The sequence below is a fragment of the Nicotiana tabacum genome, chromosome 6 (assembly GCF_000715075.1).
Source record: "Nicotiana tabacum cultivar K326 chromosome 6, ASM71507v2, whole genome shotgun sequence".
NCBI classification, from domain to species: Eukaryota; Viridiplantae; Streptophyta; class Magnoliopsida; order Solanales; family Solanaceae; genus Nicotiana; species Nicotiana tabacum.
This window is the reverse complement of record NC_134085.1, coordinates 65508442-65527090: the sequence shown is the minus strand read 5'-3', so window position 1 is coordinate 65527090 and position 18649 is coordinate 65508442. Positions and strand designations below refer to the sequence as shown.

The 18649-nt window shown below is 40.3% G+C and overlaps 1 protein-coding gene across 1 annotated transcript; it reads left to right on the top strand.

The window, feature by feature from the left end:
- The first annotated feature begins 7370 nt into the window (after positions 1 to 7370).
- On the top strand, positions 7371 to 8114 carry LOC107781170 (17.8 kDa class I heat shock protein-like). The gene has a single exon (XM_016601829.2). It carries the CDS (start codon positions 7450 to 7452, stop codon positions 7981 to 7983), a length of 534 nt encoding a protein of 177 aa, XP_016457315.1. The 5' UTR covers positions 7371 to 7449; the 3' UTR covers positions 7984 to 8114.
- Positions 8115 to 18649: the final 10535 nt, after the last annotated feature.

Genomic DNA, 18649 nt, shown 5'->3' with positions numbered 1-18649 from the left:
TAAAGGGTGGGAAGATTAGATATGGATATGATGACTACGCGCTAATGTCACGTGTAACCCCTCATTGAGGAGTGTTTATCGGACATTGCATGGGGTGATCCTGTAGGCTAACCAACATAGGACCCCTCCTTCCCAAAATTCCTTTGCTTAAACTTTCCGTATATGTATATAATTTGTTTAAGCCTTTCCTTTGTCTCATTATGTAATGTCCAAACCTGCTCTTGTTTGTAATTATGTGTTTAAAACTATTTATTTATTAATGGGCTAGTTCATAAGTATGCGTTCGGCCGACACCCATCGTTGTGGACCAAGAGGGGTGCCTAACACCTTCCCCTCAAGGTTATTTCGAGCCCTTACCCTAAATCTCTAGTAATGCAAACCAATCCAAGAGTTAATCGCTCTGGGTGCCCTAACGGACCATAATCCGTTAGGTGGCGACTCTTCAAATACCCAATTCCTAAAAGGAAAATGAGTTATTACCCCCATGAATGTGGAAACCCGGACTTTCTCCGTGGAGGAAAAAGGGGGGTGTGACACCATCCATAGTTGATTCACCAATGGCCCTCACATTACTTTTATAACTTAGATACTAAAAATGAATGTTCGTAGTTTGCTTTAGGCACGTATTAAAAATAAAATCGGAGTATGCGTTCGCGCAACTTCGACCAAACTTTCTTAATAATAACAAAGCTTTATTAATTGTGACGTTCGCGTGACATGATTTTTGACGCGCCAAACAAATGGGTATATGTGTGCATGACCCATTTCGAGATAATTTCCTAATTAAAAAGTCAAATGCACATAGGTTTTAAAATGTGTAATTAGACAATTTGATTAAACCAAGTATAATCAAAGCGACCGTGCTAAAACCACGAAACCCGGGAATTCCTAACACCTGCTCCTGGGTTAACATAATTCCTTACCTGGATTTCTGTGTTTGCAGACCATAAATAAGAGTCAAACCTTCCTCGATTCGGGATTTTAAACCGGTAACATGGGACACCATAAATTATCCCAAGTGGCAACTCTGATTTTTATATATATAATCTCGTTTTGGTTGTCACTTAAATTGCAAAACAACTCCCTTATACCCTTCTGGGGGTAGTAAAAAAGGAGCTCTGACACCTCCTTTGATAGAAAAAAGAGCATTTGATAGAAAAATTGTCCAAACATGAGTTAGTTATTGGTAACAAACCATAAACTCTTTCAAAAATAAAGATATTGTATATACTTTTAAACCTTTGCAATTGCTTCATATGGACTTATTTGGGCATGCTAGAACTGTTAGTATAGGAGGAAAAAGATATGCTTTTGTTGATGACTATTCACGTTTCACTTGGGTAATTTTCTTATCTCATAAATATGAAGCATTAAGAAATTTCAAGATTTTCTGCAAAAAAGGTTGAAAGAGAAGGGATATTTGATTTCAACAATTCAGAGTGATCATGGAGGAGAATTTGAAAGTAGAGCTTTTGAAGATTTCTGTAATGATCAGGGATACACTCATAATTTCTCTGCACCACGATCACCACAGCAAAATGGGGTTGTTGATAGGAAAAACAAAACCCTCCAAGACATGGCAAGAACCATGTGACTAGATCATTCACTGCCAAATCACTTTTGGGCAGAAGGTGTAAGTACATCATGTCACATTCTCAACCGATGTCTCAGAAGGCCCATTCTGAAGAAGACTCCTTATGAACTATGGAAAGGTAAATGTCCTAATATCAGTTACATTCATCCATTAGGAAATAAGTAATTTATTCACAATAACGGTAAGGACAACCTTGGAAAATTCGATCCAAGAAGCGATGAAGGTATTTTTCTGGGCTATTCATTAAATGTAGATCTTTTAAAGTCTATCATAAACGCACATTATGTATGGAAGAATCTGTACATGTTATATTCGACGAAAATAACCCCTTGGTCGAGAAAGGAATTACTGCAGGTGATGAAGATCAAGCTCAGGAAACTCAGGAGACAAGCAAATCTCAAGAGTCAACTGATAAATCTGCTATGATAGAGTCAACTAATGAAATCAGTAGCAGTGTACCAAATCATCCGATCGAGTCGACTACTAATGTAGTGCGTCCAAATGAATGGAGAAGCGAACCTAAATATCCTAAAAAATTCATCATAGGGGATCCAAATAAAGGAATGAAAACCAGATGAGCTCTCAAAAAGAAAGCAAATTTAGCATTAGTCTCTCAGGTTGAACCAAAGAAGATAGAGGAAGCTCTAAAAGATTCAATCTGGGTACAAGCAATACAAGAAGAGTTAGATCAGTTTGGTATATATCAAGTGTGGAAACATATACCCAAACCTGAAAATGTTTATGTTATCGGAACAAAATGGGTCTTCAGAAATAAATTGAATGAGGATGGAAAAGTCGTAAGGAATAAAGCTAGATTAGTTGCTCAGAGATATTCACAACAGGAAGGAGTCGACTATGGAAAAACTTTCACTCCAGTAACTCGCTTGGAGTCAATACGAATCCTTCTAGCATATGCATCGTTTAAGGGATTTAGACTGTTTCAGATGGATGTCAAAAGTGCCTTTTGAATGGATTTATTGAGGAAGAAGTATACGTGAAACAATTGCCTGGATTTGTAGATTCAAAGTTTTTGTATCATGTATATAAGCTCACTAAGGCACTATATGGACTAAAGCAAGCTCCACGTGCATGGCATTATAGACTTAGTTCTTTTCTTATTGATCATCGCTTCACAAGATGTAAAGTAGACAGTACCTTGTTTATTAAAAGATCATCAGAAGGTAATCTCATTATTCAGATTTATGTTGATGATATTATATTTGGTAGTGCTAACCCTCTTATGTGCAAGGAATTTTCAAATCTTATGCAAAGTGAATTCGAAATGAGCATGACCGGAGAGCTAACATTCTTCCTTGGACTTCAAATTCAACAATCTGAAGAAGGAACCTTTATATGTCAGACCAAATACACAAAGGAACTTATTCAAAAATTTGGTATGAGCAATGCAAAATCCATTGGCACACCAATGAGTCCTTCAACGAGTCTAGACAAAGATGAGCATGGAATCCCTTTTGAAGAAACTAAGTATCATGGTATGATTGGCTCATTATTGTATCTGACTGCAAGTCGACCAAATATTATGTTCAGTGTGTGTAAATGTGTCAGGTTTCAGTCAGCTCCTAAAAAATCTCATCTGACTACTGTAAAGAGAATCATTCGATATCTCATTGGGACTGTCTCCCACAGACTATGGTATCCTCGCTCTAACTCTTTTAAATTAAAAGGTTTTTCAGATGCTGACCTTGCAGGTGATAAGGAATATAGAAAGAGCATAAGTTGTACATGTCAATTACTTGGAAAGGCATTGATATCGTGGAACAGTAACAAACAAGCATCAGTACTTGGAAGGAGAATATATCGCTATAGGACAATGTTGTGCACAATTACTGTGGATGCCCCATCAACTGGGTGACTATGAACTTTCCTTTTAACCTATACAAATTTTTTGTGATAATTCAAGTGCTATTTGTCTTTCAAAAAATCTTGTGCATCATTCTAGAGCAAAATATATAGATATCAAGCATCATTTTATTAGAGATCATGTTCTTAAGGGAGACATCGAAATATCTTTTGTTGGAACAACTGATCAGTTAGCAGATATCTTCACCAAGCCGTTATTATAAGATATATTTTGTGTTTTAAGAAAATTACTTGGCATTACTTGCTTGAATAATAAACTGTAGGACCTATGTGTAATACAGTTTCTTTTGTAGGTTTAATAATTGTCTTTTACTCTTGCATTAATTACGCCTCCATTTTCCCTCTCTTTTCCTCTTCTTTCACATCCGTTTTGTCATTCAAAGTTGTAAAGCCAATCATCACGTCTATTCGACTGATGCCTTTTCCTTTTCTGTACTTAACCATCAGAAGGTTCTCTTCTAAAAGCGTAGATCTCTTTTCAATCACTCTCATCCCTATTATCTAGAAAACCCTTCTCCAAAGCTCTACTCAAACCACTTTCCTTCAATGGCCAAACAACCTAAGAACCTATCCACTTCCACCAGAAAAAGTATCCGCTCTAAAGCAAAACCCCCTTCTATGCCCCCAGAACAAGTAGACCTAGGGTCTGACCACTCTGCGAGTTTTTCTTCTTCGCAGGAAGATTTGTCTAATTATTCTCAAATTTTAGGAGAAAAATCCCTAGGAAAACGACCCATGGAAGACCCCCATGTTTCCTTTACTCCAAAGAAATCCAAAATCGATCTTTCTGGCTCTCTAGAATCTGACCTAAATTTCTGGGATTCTCCAAACAGGGATCTCTTCATTACCTTGAAAGACAAGCCTATTGCTCATGGAAGGATAGTCGACCTTGACGACATGGAAGCCCTAAATTGTAAGGTAAAAAATCTCTTTGTTCATCAATAATGGTCTACGTTCCTCTCTATTCCTTCGCCTAAGGTCTATGAACCCCTGGTAAAGATATTTTATGCTAATTTTCACTCTAGTACACCTGATAGGTTGGAATCCTTAGTGTTAGGTAAGAGCATTGTTCTTGATTGTGCCTTGTTTGATTCGCTCTTTCAGTGTAAATGTTCTGGTTTCCCTATGCTCTTCAAAAATACCTGGACCGATGATTTTGAAATTTCCTTTGATCAAGCTAAACTATGTATTACTGAGTGTTCCTCTGAATCCCTTTCCAACCAGTTAGGCCCCAATGATGTTAGTTTCAAAACTCGAGTCTTGGCTTACATTGTAGCAACTACTCTGCTTCCCCGTACTGGTTCCTTTTCCACCTTCTCTCAAAGAGACACTTTCTTAGTATACTTCCTTGTGACCGAACTCAAAGTCAAGTTATCCTCCTAAGTCATTAATTTTTTCATTGAAAGTGCAGAAGATCCCACCAGTCTACCCTATGGCATGGCCATCACTCACATCCTAGAAGCTCATCAAATTTCCCTGTCTGCTTATCCCTTTATCACTGTTTCAAAATCTTATAATTCTAGAGCCTTTGCCAGTATGGGATATATGAGTGTGAAGGGCTCTTGGGTTAAGAAGCACGAAGGTGATGTAAAGCATGCTCCTATAGATCCCAAACCTAAACTCTCTGCTTGTCATCCCAGCTCTGGTGATCCTGATTTTGGTAAGAAGCTTCGTGCCATTGACATCCAACTCTATAAAATAAAAAATCTCCTCACAACCACTCAGTCAACTGTTGGTAACATTCATGCCATCTCCAAAGAAATAGGGTCTGATGTGTCCAAGATAAGAGTTGTCGTTCTCAGAGTAAGGGAGAACGTTATCAAGGCTTTCAGGGTGATTCATGACAGGTTGGATGGAGTGAGCATCTCAGCCAATGCTAGCTTTGAATAACTCAAGGAGGACAACTGCAACACTCTTACCTATTTTCTACGTCGTTAATGTGATTGCTTAAGACAGTTTTTTTTGCTGTGCTGTTTTTGGGCTGTTCACTCAGCCATTGGACAATTCCTGTTTTTGTTTTGTTCTTTTTGGATGATAACGCTGTTGTATAATGCTATATATTCTGTTTTTGTTCGTGGTTTATTCTGTCTATTCCCTCTTTGCTGATGCCAAGAAGGGGGAGAAGATATATATATATATATACAGGTATAGCCGACTGAAGGGCAAATGTACGCTAGCATCCTTTACCGCAAGAGTCGACTACAACATCTATAACCGTGGACTAGTCAACTGTATGAACTGAGGGGGAGTACCATGGACTAGTCAAATCGCATATATTGAGGGGGAGTAAAACACAAGGAAGTCAATTGTTGTTTATACATATATATTATTTTGTCATCATCAAAAAGGGGGAGATTGTTAGATCTGATTTTAATGATGCAAATAATATATCTATGCAGGAAATCATGGATAATCAGGAAGCTTAAGGAAAGAGATCAATCAGCAAAGATCATGAATATCAATGGATAGCTACGATGGAAAGAATCAAGCAAGCTTAAACTTAAGGCATCAATCAAGTCCAGAACATTAGCATCGAAGATCCTGAACTCTTGGATTGGCGAAATCATTGATAAAAGAACGTATGGAAACATATGGATTGAGTTACAAGATTGACAGAATATAGGCGCGATTAAAGGAAGACGAAATCACAGAAGATACAGATGGAATCAATCATAGCTAAACTCAAGGAATCAGATAAATCAAGATCTCACTGCATATTCATCAAGTGTCTAAAAATAGAAGATCAAGATTCCGAGTTCAACAGAGCTGTTGAAGAACAACTTTATTCTTGGAAAGAATCAATCTCTTTCCAAGGATCAAATCTGTTGGGTTGGCAAGTATCTTCAAAATTCAAGCCTCTCTCTCAAAGTATTTAAACCTGTAATCACACCTAGCTAGACATACTTTGATCGAACCAAACACCCTCTCTTTGTTCTACTACAAACAAACATTGTAGCTCTTTAAGACCTGTTGTGTAATAAGTTAGCGAAGAAAGAGAGAACAACACTGGTGAGGCATTGTATCAAAAGAGACGAGTGATATAGGAACTTAACTATCACATCATTTCCATTGTACTCGAAGAAACGCATTCATTAAAGAGAACTCCCTTGCAACACAAGGGGACTGGACTAGGATTCACATTGAATCCGAACCAGTATAAAATTCCGGTGTCTTTAATTCCTGCTTTTACTTTCTGCATCTTATATTCTGTTATTACAACTGTTAGTCTATTACATCTAGTCGACTAATTGAAAAACCAGTCAACGTATAGAGATTAAGTTTAAAAAATATACAATTCACCCCCCTCCCCTTTGTACTTTCAGAATACAATCGAATACAATAATCTATCCAGCTATAATCTCATGTTTCACGCCATGAATACAGTTGAATACACTCGAGTACAACAACTGATTAGCTGGACTTCCCTGATTCACGCCTATTTTTGCTACTGTATTTATGAATATAGTAGATTAAATACATCTAATACATCTTATAACAATATAAAACGTATCTACAATCCGTAATATAGAAAATGGTATTTATAGATAGCTAATTATCACTAAAAGATAGTGTTTTATGATAATTTCTCTATTAAAAAGACCAAATAAATTGAAAATTAAAGGAGATCAAAGGGAATTCCCATGCATAAAGCACTTTCAGTATGGAACTAATTGTATGGGCCAAGTCTAATAAGCAAGATAGGATCAGCATTCTTAAAAGCCCAAGTAAGAAGGTCCGTGAATTGATTGCAACATCGTTCATTTCTAGAAGATTATGAATAATGTTCTAGAAGGTTACAAAACCAAACATTCTTCTACAATTTGAAAGTCAAGAAAATATGAGAAAAATCTTGAAGTTGCCAGACTCTTTTATTTCCTCCAATATTTAACCCACTGCTCTTGCACTCTAACCCAGCAAACATCTGTTACCATTCGAAACATATCTCCGACTCTCAAAAGCCCTCTCAGTCAAGAATGTCTCTTATCCCAAGCATTTTCGGCGGTCGACGAAGCAACATCTTTGATCCATTCTCTCTGGACTTGTGGGATCCCTTTGAAGGTTTCCCACTTTCGAGTAATTTGGCCAATGTACCCAGCTCGGCTCACGAAACCTATGCCTTCGCTAATGCTAGGATTGACTGGAAAGAAATGCCAGAAGCCCACATTTTCAAAGCTGATCTTCCGGGGCTGAAGAAGGAAGAGGTGAAGGTGGAGGTCGAGGAAGGCAAAGTGCTGCAGAATAGCGGAGAGAGAAGCAAAGAACAAGAGGAGAAGAATGACCAATGGCATCGTGTGGAAAGGAGCAACAGTAAATTCCTTAGGCGATTTAGATTGCCGAAGAATGCCAAGATAGATCAGGTGAAGGCTAGTATGGAAAATGGTGTGCTCACCGTCACAGTTCCAAAAGAGGAAGTGAATAAGCCTGAGGTCAAAGCCATTGACATATCTAGTTATTTCTTTCTTTCCTCACAAATTGCAAGTGTCTCATCATCTGTTATAGATTCATAATGAATAATTTGTGTATCCGTGAGCTATGCTTCTTATAATGTAATCTAGTTGGTGATCGGGTGTTAAGTTTGTTTGTGAAAGATGGTTGTGATGTAATTTACTATAATAACAATATTTATTTTTTGTATCAATTAATTTATCTATAATTCAAATATGAGAATTCATTAATTTGTCAATCATCAATCACATATGAGAATTCATAGGGTGGAAAGTCAAGTGAGTTGTGCTGCTTTTGGGGGCGTATATGATGGGAGAAGAAGATGTAAGAAAAATTATCAACTTGACTTTTAGCTCGAGTATCATATTTGGTTATTTATAACATCTTAGTTGGACCCAAAAAAAATTATGTTGTTGTATGATAATTTTTTTCTTCTCCATATAATTGAATTTAATGAATTAAATTTAAATTAAAGTAAAAATAAAAATGGAATAACATGAAGTTGGGTTGAATGAATAAATGAGTAGGGTTGTGGCTTCAATTAACTTATAGGGAAAGAAAAGCAAGAAGATTTTGTTCTTAATTTGAAAGATTCCCATCCTGGTGAATTATCACCAAGTGCGCAGTATTTACCCTTAAAATTTGATAACAATTAAACTTATAACGTGGTTTTAAGAATATGTGATTTCACCTAATTCCAATTGATAAATGCAATGAGTAGTAATAGAAATTAACAATATTATAAAGCAAACCAATATTTGAACAGAATTTAGCCCTCAAGCTTGAATACCATCGTACTAAATTGTGCAAGAACAATTAAAATATAACAAGCTGATGAACAAGAATATGAACGATAGAAAAGGCATTATATTGCTTTGATATCTCAGAGTATGAGGTCCTTACAAGACAATTATGACCCTCTTTATATAGTAGAGGAATCCTATTTATGGTACAATTCTAATTACGGAAGTAAATCTTATGATTATCCTAAACAACTTCCTTTGATTTGATTTGTTCCGAGATTCTTGCCATATCTTCGATCGGTCGTGGATATCTCGCTTTCCTGTTATCGTGTTTTGCTCAAAGTCTACCCTGTTTGGTCTCGATCATTGCTGGCCTCGATCTCGGTAGGCACTTCGATTCTCAAACTCGGTACCTTGTCTTCGTCACTTTGATTTGCTCCACTACGAGGCAGACCCTCGATGCAACTCTCTGGTCTCGATCAAATAGTTAAATTGGGCAGGCCCGATTTTTACCGTATACAGATAGTCCCCTCATTTCTTAGAATGCAATGAGAAGAAATGAATTGAGCCTTCAATTTTGTATTTCGACCTGTCATGACGGCATCCTCGTGACTTAAGCGGCGGAAGTGATTGAAACGTCCCGTCAGTACAGTTCCCTAAGTCATTAATGGGCGTTAGTTGATTGTCATCCACCAGTGCCATTGAACTGTCATCTACATTCTATAAATGTGCTTTCCTTCTTTTTGCCCAAACTTTACTCTTGATCTCTGCTCAAATCTTCAAGCTTTTTACATCCTTTAAGCTTTCCCATTCTGCATAATTTCTAGGTTTCGTTATCAACCTTCCCGCAAAACACGAAGTCTTATTCTCTTCTTCTTTCTTTGAACTTATAAAAAATGGCAAAAACGTCAAAATTGTTCCTCAAAAGGAAAAAGCTTCTTCATCGTGGCCAGCCGGTGGTAGAACACTGGTGGCACCGCGCCTTGAGGAGTGCGTTCCCGGGATGTGTCCTTACTTCCGACTTCAATGCTGAGAAAACTTCGTTGGTCCCTGGCCTATGCGAGCCAATGTCGAGATATATATGCTCGATAAGCGAGAGCGACCTTAAGCAGGTAAAGGAACATTGCCCTTAGGATGACAAAGAGGTGGTGATCCCGGCCCCCGAAGAAGACATAACTACTCATGTGGAAGGGTTTCGAAGTGTTTACACTTACCCTTTCTAGCTGGGCCCTGTCGCTTCCGTCATCATCAAATTTTTCCGTCAATGCCAAATAACCCTAGGTTAGATCCATCCCTCTTTTTGGCGGATTGTCCTACTACTCCGATTTTTCACGAGAAAAGTCAAAAGGATGTCTTTCACCATCGACCATCTCATCAGGTTGTACAAACCCCGTCTCCACCGAGGAAGTTAATAAGGCTTCAGCGTCGGGCTACCAAGGTGTTGTTCTCGAGAATAGACAAGGACAATGATCGAGGCTGGATAGGTCGGTTCGTTCGAGTGAAGACTTTCGACTTTATCCCGGCTGAGAAGATGCCATTTCCCGAAAAATAGCACATGAAGCGTAAGTATAATCCCGCCTATAGCTTCCATTCTATGTTTTATTTCCTTTGCTTTTTCTCATAGATATTCTTTCCTATGGTGTAGCGGTCTCTTGGATTCCCAGTGCAATTAATAACCTTGAGAGTTGGGTTCGAGACCTGGCCTCGACCTCTTTGTATACCGAGAGCTCGTGGCTTGATTTGGCAAGGGGTCGATGGGAGGCCAAAAATCATGGTAAGCCCCTTTTCACATATTTGATGATCTTCGCTGAAATGTTTCTTTTCATACTTAGTTGGTTTCCTTTTATGCAGGCCTCAGAGAAAATGTTGTCATGAGGCCCCTGTCCGGGGAGTAAGAGGTGTCTTCCCCAGCTCCGAAACTGGTGAAGGATAAGAAGAGAAAAAGTGTCTCGACCTCCGAAGACCAAGAAAAGTAAGCATCGTCCCTCTACCTGCTGATGTAGCTCAGCGATTAAGAGAGGAAGAAGAAGTAGATAAAGATGATGACTACGAGTTGGTTGCTTGAGTGAAGAAAAACACCGAGGCCCAAATGCCGGTGAGTTAGTGAGGTTTGAAGAGATTCAGCCTCGAACCGAACAAATCTTAGAAGAGGACCCGAGCAATGTCCCCAAGTCGTCGGAGGCTAAAGACACCTCCCGCTGAAATGAGCAATCGGTGGGTATGCCTGAGGGGGCTGGCTCGGAGGCCCTTCAAAATGAAGAGAACTCCCCAAGTGACTTACTTGGGGCAATAGAGATTGGCGATTCGCTGCCCCTTCCTACATTTTCTGAGGGGACAATTCATGAAGCCCAGGCCATGGGGACCCCCGATGTGGAAGGAGTCCACAGAGGAGAGGACCTTTCCGCGATTGTTTCATAGGATTTGAAGATGCTACCGACCTGAGTGAGGCATCGAGTATCTTTGATGAGACTCAACGACTCCTGAGTCGGGTAAATCTCAACTCCCCTCGGGTAAATAGAGTCGGGTAAATCTCACTCCTTTTTGAGCTGGTTTTGATGAAGTGTCACCTTATTGACCAAACCCTGCAATCAAGTACAACATGTGAGCCTTTGAGACAATTTTGTACACATTTCTAATCAAAACTTAAGTAAGAAGGAGTGTAAAATACGTCATAATCCCTAGTTATCAACTCCCCCAAATTTAAGCTTTTGCTTGTCCTCAAGCAAACAAAATAAGACCCACCCCTTAAGAGTAAATCCAAGAAAATTCAGCTGACCTAAAGTGACCTCATCTAGCATCAATTGGGACTAACAATTACCCTCAATTCAAATGAATCATTAACAACATTCACTTTCTTAAACACCGTGGATTTAGTGCGACACAAGAGCATCAAGAGTTGACTCAACACATCAAAGAAACTCTTTATATTACACATCCTCGACTCTCCTTAAGCAAACCTCACCTTTAGGATAGTAGCACTCAGAACGAGGTTAATAGAAATACACTCATCTCTCTCAAGGAAAAGTCACAAGTCTGGCTCTAAGTACCATATGCTTGCCTCTGATGTGAGTTACCACTAATGTAAGCTTCATTAAACTCAAGATAATATAGGGCTTTTGTGGAGACATAGTGAAGGCTTTTGGTTTAGGGTAAGACTGTTTGGTCTAAGTAGATTCCATATTCCCGTTAGCACTTCTTTTTCTTTATTTTGTCACACATTCACTTGACTTTTTAAGTCATTTCACTTCTTTCTAAGGGGTTAGAGAGACACACTGTCACTCATTCTTGTTCATTTCAAATCTTTTCTCCTTTCTAAACTTTCCACACCTTTCATTCTTTGCTTTTATTGAATCCCTTCATTCTTTTTTTTACATTGAACATTCTTTTTGTCTTTTTTGATTTTCTTTCTTTTTCATTGCCTTTTCTTTTCTTCATTGTACCTTTTACCACTTTGTTGCAATCCTCATTTCCCCCCCCCCCCCGCCAAACTTATACTTTTGCCATATACTAAGGAAAGATCGGGTGCCAAGAGAGGGTATCTTTAGAACGAGTAAAGGCTTGTACCGTGGTTCTTGAAAGAAAAAGGTCTAAGGCTCAAAAGGGCTGACTAGGAATTTTATCATTGGTAGGCTATGGAAGTGTTCAAGATATCATTCGGATCAAGGAGATCCTATAATCACATCTCAAGTAAAATTACACTTAGGATTTCGCCTAGACAAACGTTCAGGGAAAGTTCTAGACCAATGGCTCGGCACTTGGACTTGCAACTCAAATTCTCACCACACAAGTTATGGGATTACTAAAGACACAGAGTCGGGCCCACAAAAACTTTAGATAATATTTGAGCACACAATGATCCCGAAAAACCACTTGATGATTATCGGCCAACACAAGAGTCTCAAGGTCACAACTTTTACCACCCTATACACAACGATTTATTTTTGACTATAGGATCAAAGGAAAATGTGTTAGGACCAAGTGAAGCTTTGCTTGAGGCACCCTTACCAACTAACTACTAAAAAGCAAAAAGAAAACATACTCAAACCCTTAAGAAGGTTGTCATGTTATCCATCATCGGGAAGAGCCACCCGGTTCACACAACTTCTACCTTTGGAAAGAACCGTGTCATTAAGAAAACCAAAGGCTTATTGAAAAAACTCAAAACAAGAAACTACAAACATAAAATAAGAAGTTAAGAAAGGAAAAATGCGGAAAGTAAAATGAATATGTACAAGAGGGGATTTAATCGAATATACAATGGGAATGAATATATACATAAAACGTAACTTTTATATGAAGACCCAAAGTAAAAAGTACGAAAAGTGCAATGAAATGCTAAAATTATATACATACCAAAGATAAAAAGGAAAGAAAGCATAAAATATTCATATGTACAGTCATCCAAATATCCAAATAGGGCTACCCCCTCAAATGAAAGCTGACATTGTCCTCAATGCCAACTAACCAAAATAAGCAAAACAATTGAGAAGAGAGGAAAAAGAAACTCCCTATGGGCCCTCCATCTGCATGGGATCCTGAGTCTAGGTCCTTAGGTCCTCTGTTTGCTCGGGAACCTGTGACTAGCTCCCTGTGATCTGTGGCTCTGCTGGGACCTGGGCCTGGACCTGGGCTGAGTCTTGGGCTGAATCCTGGGGCTGGCTGGAGGAACCTCCCTGCGGGTCCTCCAACTGTATAACTACATCATCAAACTAAGGAATCACCCTTTTACTCTAGAGTGGCCTCTCGGACTCCTGCTTTGGCTGGGGCTAGGCTGCTGGTGCTGGTCATGCAATAGCAAATCTAAAGGCAGGTGATCCGCCTTCAACCTCTCAACCTCGACCCGTAGCTCATTCACCGACTCTTTTGAAGCCCGAGTCTTCCTCATTTTCTCCACCTCCCTACCAAGTTCCTTGAGTGCCTTTCCATATCAATCAACAACATCCGTAAGAAATTTCTGGTTCTTTAGGATCTTCTTCTGGTTGTCCAGAAGATCCTTGAGAGTGTCCTCAATGGACTGTGGGACCTGTGGAGGAGGAGGTGCTGACTGAGCTGCCACCGTGGTGGATAGTACAGACAGCTTAGAAGTAGTTGTCTGCATCCAATTATTGATGCTGGCGAGGGCCTGGCTCAGGCGGTGGCTAGTCAATGGGTGTTAAGTGGAGGAGGGTATCTCTAGAACTATAGAAGTGGAAGGACCGGGGTCCATGTCTGCTGAGGTGGAATGAGGCTGAGTAGAAGCCACTACCACTACTAGCTCTTCAGACTGGCCAATCGAAGTAGTGGCTTTGCCCTTAAAGAGATTTCTCTTACGGTTGTCATCACCCTGTAGGCTATGCAATGAGAAAGGTGCCTTCGCCTTCACTTTCATATCAAAATTCCGCTTTTCCACATCTAAGTCTTCCAAGTACATGGTTAGGAAGTTTGGGAAGGGATAAGATCTGTCACCTTCGTTCACTACTCGTGTAATAACCCGAGACATCACATTCCCGATGTTAATCGGGTACCTCGTGCTACCAAAATTGCCCAGTGAATAGGGAGTACGTTGTCGTGGGTGGTGGGGTCTAGCCTGCTGCACACAAATGTCTCTCACCCCTTAGCCTCAAAGTTCAAAGTTCTCCTCAAGATCTTCACTCCCACAGTCAACCAATCTGGGGTGGTACCTGGGATTTCCAAGTACTCCACCAACCAAGGACGAGCTTCCTCACCCAATGTCATCTTCTCCAAGTACAAGGACTCATCCTCCTCCAAAGAAGCCCAGGTAATCATTTATGGTCTTGCCATCGAATTTCACCTTCAAGTTCTGCACTTTGGTGACTGTGGTTCCCTTTTTGATGTGGGCCACATTTGTGTAGAACTCCTTCACTAAATGCTCATTGGCATCCTCCATATGGCCTACGAAGTAGTCCCATCCAGCTCTTTCTCTGAATTGCCTCAACACATTGGAGTTGTGAGGCAAAAAGTCCCGGGTGATAAATTTACACTCAGGTATCAATTTCCTCTCAGGACACCACTCTCGGAACTTGTGGTAGGCAACCTCACTTACAAACCGGTCCTACCATGCCTCCAGATTTCTAGTCCTCTCTACCCCACCTACTTGGCGTTCACCTCCTTCTACTTCTTCCCCTTCTTCTGCTATGGGACCCTCTCTGGATAATGAAGCTGTAAGAGAGGTCGAATATTCATTTCCACTGCCGGTTGTTGAGCCCTCATACGACTCAGAAGATATACACACTGATGCTTAGGCAGTGGGAGATCCTGGAGGTGTATCCCTCAACATGTTCCTCTCCGACCAGTCAGGAACATACTCTGGCACGGAGCCTGAAGATGCCTCCCGAGAAGGCTCATACTCACTCCTCGACTAGTCAATAGCTCTGTCTGCAGCTCTTATAATCCTCCTTGTGTTCTTTATATTTTATCGAACTTGTAGGGTCAATCTTATCATTCCTTGTCCCCTACCCCGGGAGGACTCTCCTCTTCCTGATTGTTTACCACCTTTGCCTCGTGATTTCACCATTATCTGCAATCAACATTTAGTTTTGTTTGTTAGTATCAGTAGAAATAATGAAACTCAAAATTGCAGGAAAAATAATGTAGATAGTTAAAAGTTGTAGATTGCGGACCACAAAAAATGAAGTGCATCCGCAAAGAGGCTTCCGGGGACCGCACAAATTCCATTGTGGTCCGCACAACAGTGGGGTTCAGACTACCCATTCTCTGAATCTATGCACCGCGGACCGCACAAAATGGCATTGCGGTCCGCATTAAGGCACCGCGGTCCGCACAAAATCCGTTGCGGCAGCGGTCCTCAAATGTCAGTATTCAGAACCTAGTCCACTACGGTCCACACAAAATGCCATTACGGACCGCACAGGAGCACCGCAGATCGCACAAATTCCACAGCGGTCCGCACTAAGTGCCCAACATCAGCACCAACCTAGGGTTCAAGTTTTGCTCATTTTTAGTCCAAATATTTACCTTGATGATACCCTAGGTGTTGCCTCAGTATTTTAACTAATTAGTCCTAAGTAAAATGGAATTTAACTAACCTATGTTATAAGACTGAAAGAAAAACGGGAAAGGAAGGAAGAAGAACTGAGAAAAACAAAAATTCAAAGAAAATAACAAAATGAAACAACTTAGAAGGAATTGATGTGACAAGAAATGAGATTTAATGAAGATTGATGAGTTTTAGCAGTTAATTTCGTGCAATGAGAGTGATGAACAATAGTTTTTATGCTTCTGAGAGTAAAAAGGTCGAAAAGTTCAAATGGAGGGACTCAGGTCCTATTTAGAAAAAGGTCTTGGGCCCCAGCTCACCTACCCACCACGGACCGCACAAAATGGCACTGCGATCCGCAGTGCTCAGAAACATGAAGCACTTTGAAATTGACCACTACGGACCGCAGTCATTTTGTGCGGCTGTAGTGGACTACCACGGACCGCTCTAAATGCAATGCGGCCGCGGTGGAAAACTTCAGAGACTCCCTACTTTTGTTAAATCATTTCTGTGGTCCGCATTGATTTTTTGCCTCCACACAAAGGCCTTTGTAGCCGCACAAAATGAGTGTGGTCCACACTGTAAACTTCAGAGAGTGATCCTTTTTCAACTTGTTCATGCACTGTATCAACACAATCCTACAACATCTCACAACCAGTCAGTCCAAAAATAAATCCTACACTATAATAAAAATCAAAGAAAAACAAGAAGAAAGACACATGGGTTGCCTCCCAAGAAGCGCGTGATTTAACGTCGCGGCACGACGCAGGTTACCATCAAGTCACTTGAGATGAAGAAGTGCCACTACGTGGCCGCCATCAATCTTGCCCAGGTAGTGCTTGACCCTGTGCCCATTCACTCTAAAAATCTTACCATTTTTGTTCTTCAAATCAAGTGCACCAAACAGAGTCACAAACACCACTTCAAAAGTTCCACTCTATTTTGACATAAGCTTTCTCGGAAACAGACGTAACCGAGAATTGAACAAGAGAACCAAATCACTACTTTGAACTCCTTGACACGAGCATATTTATCATGAAGGTACTTCATCTTGTTCTTGTACAAGGACGAACTGGAGTAGGCATGGAATCAGAATTCATCAAGTTCATTAAGCTGCTTCACATGAAGATTTGTTGCCACATCCCATTAAAGATTCAGTTTCTTCAAAGCCCACATGGCCTTGTGCTCTAACTCAACCGGTAGATGGAAAGCTGTCTCAAACACCAACCGATATGGAGACATACCAATCGGAGTCTTGCAAACAGTCTTATAAGCCCATAGAGCATCATCCAACTTCTTTGACCAATCGGTCCTATTTGCATTGACCGTCTTTGATAATATACTCTTGATTTCCCAATTTGAGACTTCAACTTGGCCACTCACTTGAGGATGATAAGGAGTAAAAACTTTGTGGTTAACACCATACTTTGCAAGCAAAGTGTCAAAAGCTCTATTACAAAAATGAGACCCCTCATCACTTATGATTGCACGAGGAGTGCCAAACCTTGTAAAAATGCTCTTCTTGAGAAATGCAACAACACTTCGGGCCTCATTGTTGGGTAAAGCCATGGCTTCAACCCACTTTGAAACATAGTCAACCGCTACAAGAATGTATGTGTTCCCACACGAGCTAACAAATGGACCCATAAAATCAATGCCCCATACATAAAAAATATCAACTCCAAGAATGGCATTGAGAGGCATCTCATCTTTCTTTGAAACTCCCCCTATCTTTGACATTCGTCATGCCTCTTCACAAGTTCACTTGCATCTTTGTACAAAGTTGGCCAATAAAACCCACAACTAAGAACTTTGGAAGCCGTCCTCGCCCTGCCATGATGGCCACCATAGAGAGAGGAATGACAAGCCTCCAAGATACTCAATTGCTCTTCCTCCGGGACACACCTTCGGATCACACTATCTATGCAAATCTTGAACAAGTACGGCTCATCCCAATAAAAATCCAAAATATCCCGCTTGAGCTTCTTCCTTTGGTTAGAAGAGAGCTCACACGGGATTATACCAGTCACAAGGAAATTAGCAACATCGGCAAACCATAGCATATCATTCATCAACACCGAAAGGAGTTGTTCGTCGGGAAATGAATCATTGATCTCTAGGCCATCACGAGGCCTCCCCTCCTCCTCCAAGCGGGACAAGTGGTCCGCCACTTGGTTTTCACTACCCTTCCGGTCCACAATCTCCAAATCAAACTCTTGAAGTAACAAGACCCATCGCACCAGTCTAGCTTTGGAATCCTTCTTCGTCATCAAGTACCTGAGTACAACACGATCAATATGTACTATGACCTTGGTACCCATAAGATACGGCAGAAATTTCTCCATTGCGAACACAATAGCAAAAAGTTCTTTCTCGATCACCTTGTAGTTCACTTTAGCATCATTCATTGTCTTGCTCGCATAATACACCAGATGGAACATTTTGTTCACTCTTTGACCCAAAACTGCCCCAATCGCAACATCTCTCACATCACACATGAGCTCAAAGGGTAAGCTCCAATTGGGTGCGGTAATGATAGGAGTGGTGGTCAACTTGTGCTTGAGAAGTTAAAAGGCTTGCATACATCTCTCATCGAACAAAAACTTGGAATCTTTTTCCAATAGCTTGCATAAGGGGTTCACTGCCTTCGAAAAGTCTTTGATGAATCTCCGATAGAACACCGCATGCCCAAGAAAACTTCTAACTCCCTTGACAAAGGTAGGGGGAGGGAGCTTTGAAATCATATCAATATTTGCTTTGTCCATATCGATACCATGCTTTGAAATTTTATGCCCAAGAACTATGCCCACTTCCACCATGAAGTGGCATTTCTCCCCTTTAAGAACAAGATTGGTTTCTTCACAACGGGCTAACACTCTATCAAGATTTTTCAAACACTCATCACATGAATCACCCACAACACTAAAGTCGTCCATGAACACCTCCAAAATATCTTCCACCATATCGGTGAAAATGGCCATCATACAC

Bases quoted from the DNA above. Each gene is read 5' to 3' on its own strand.
- LOC107781170 (XM_016601829.2), top strand. From the start codon at position 7,450: ATGTCTCTTATCCCAAGCATTTTCGGCGGTCGACGAAGCAACATCTTT.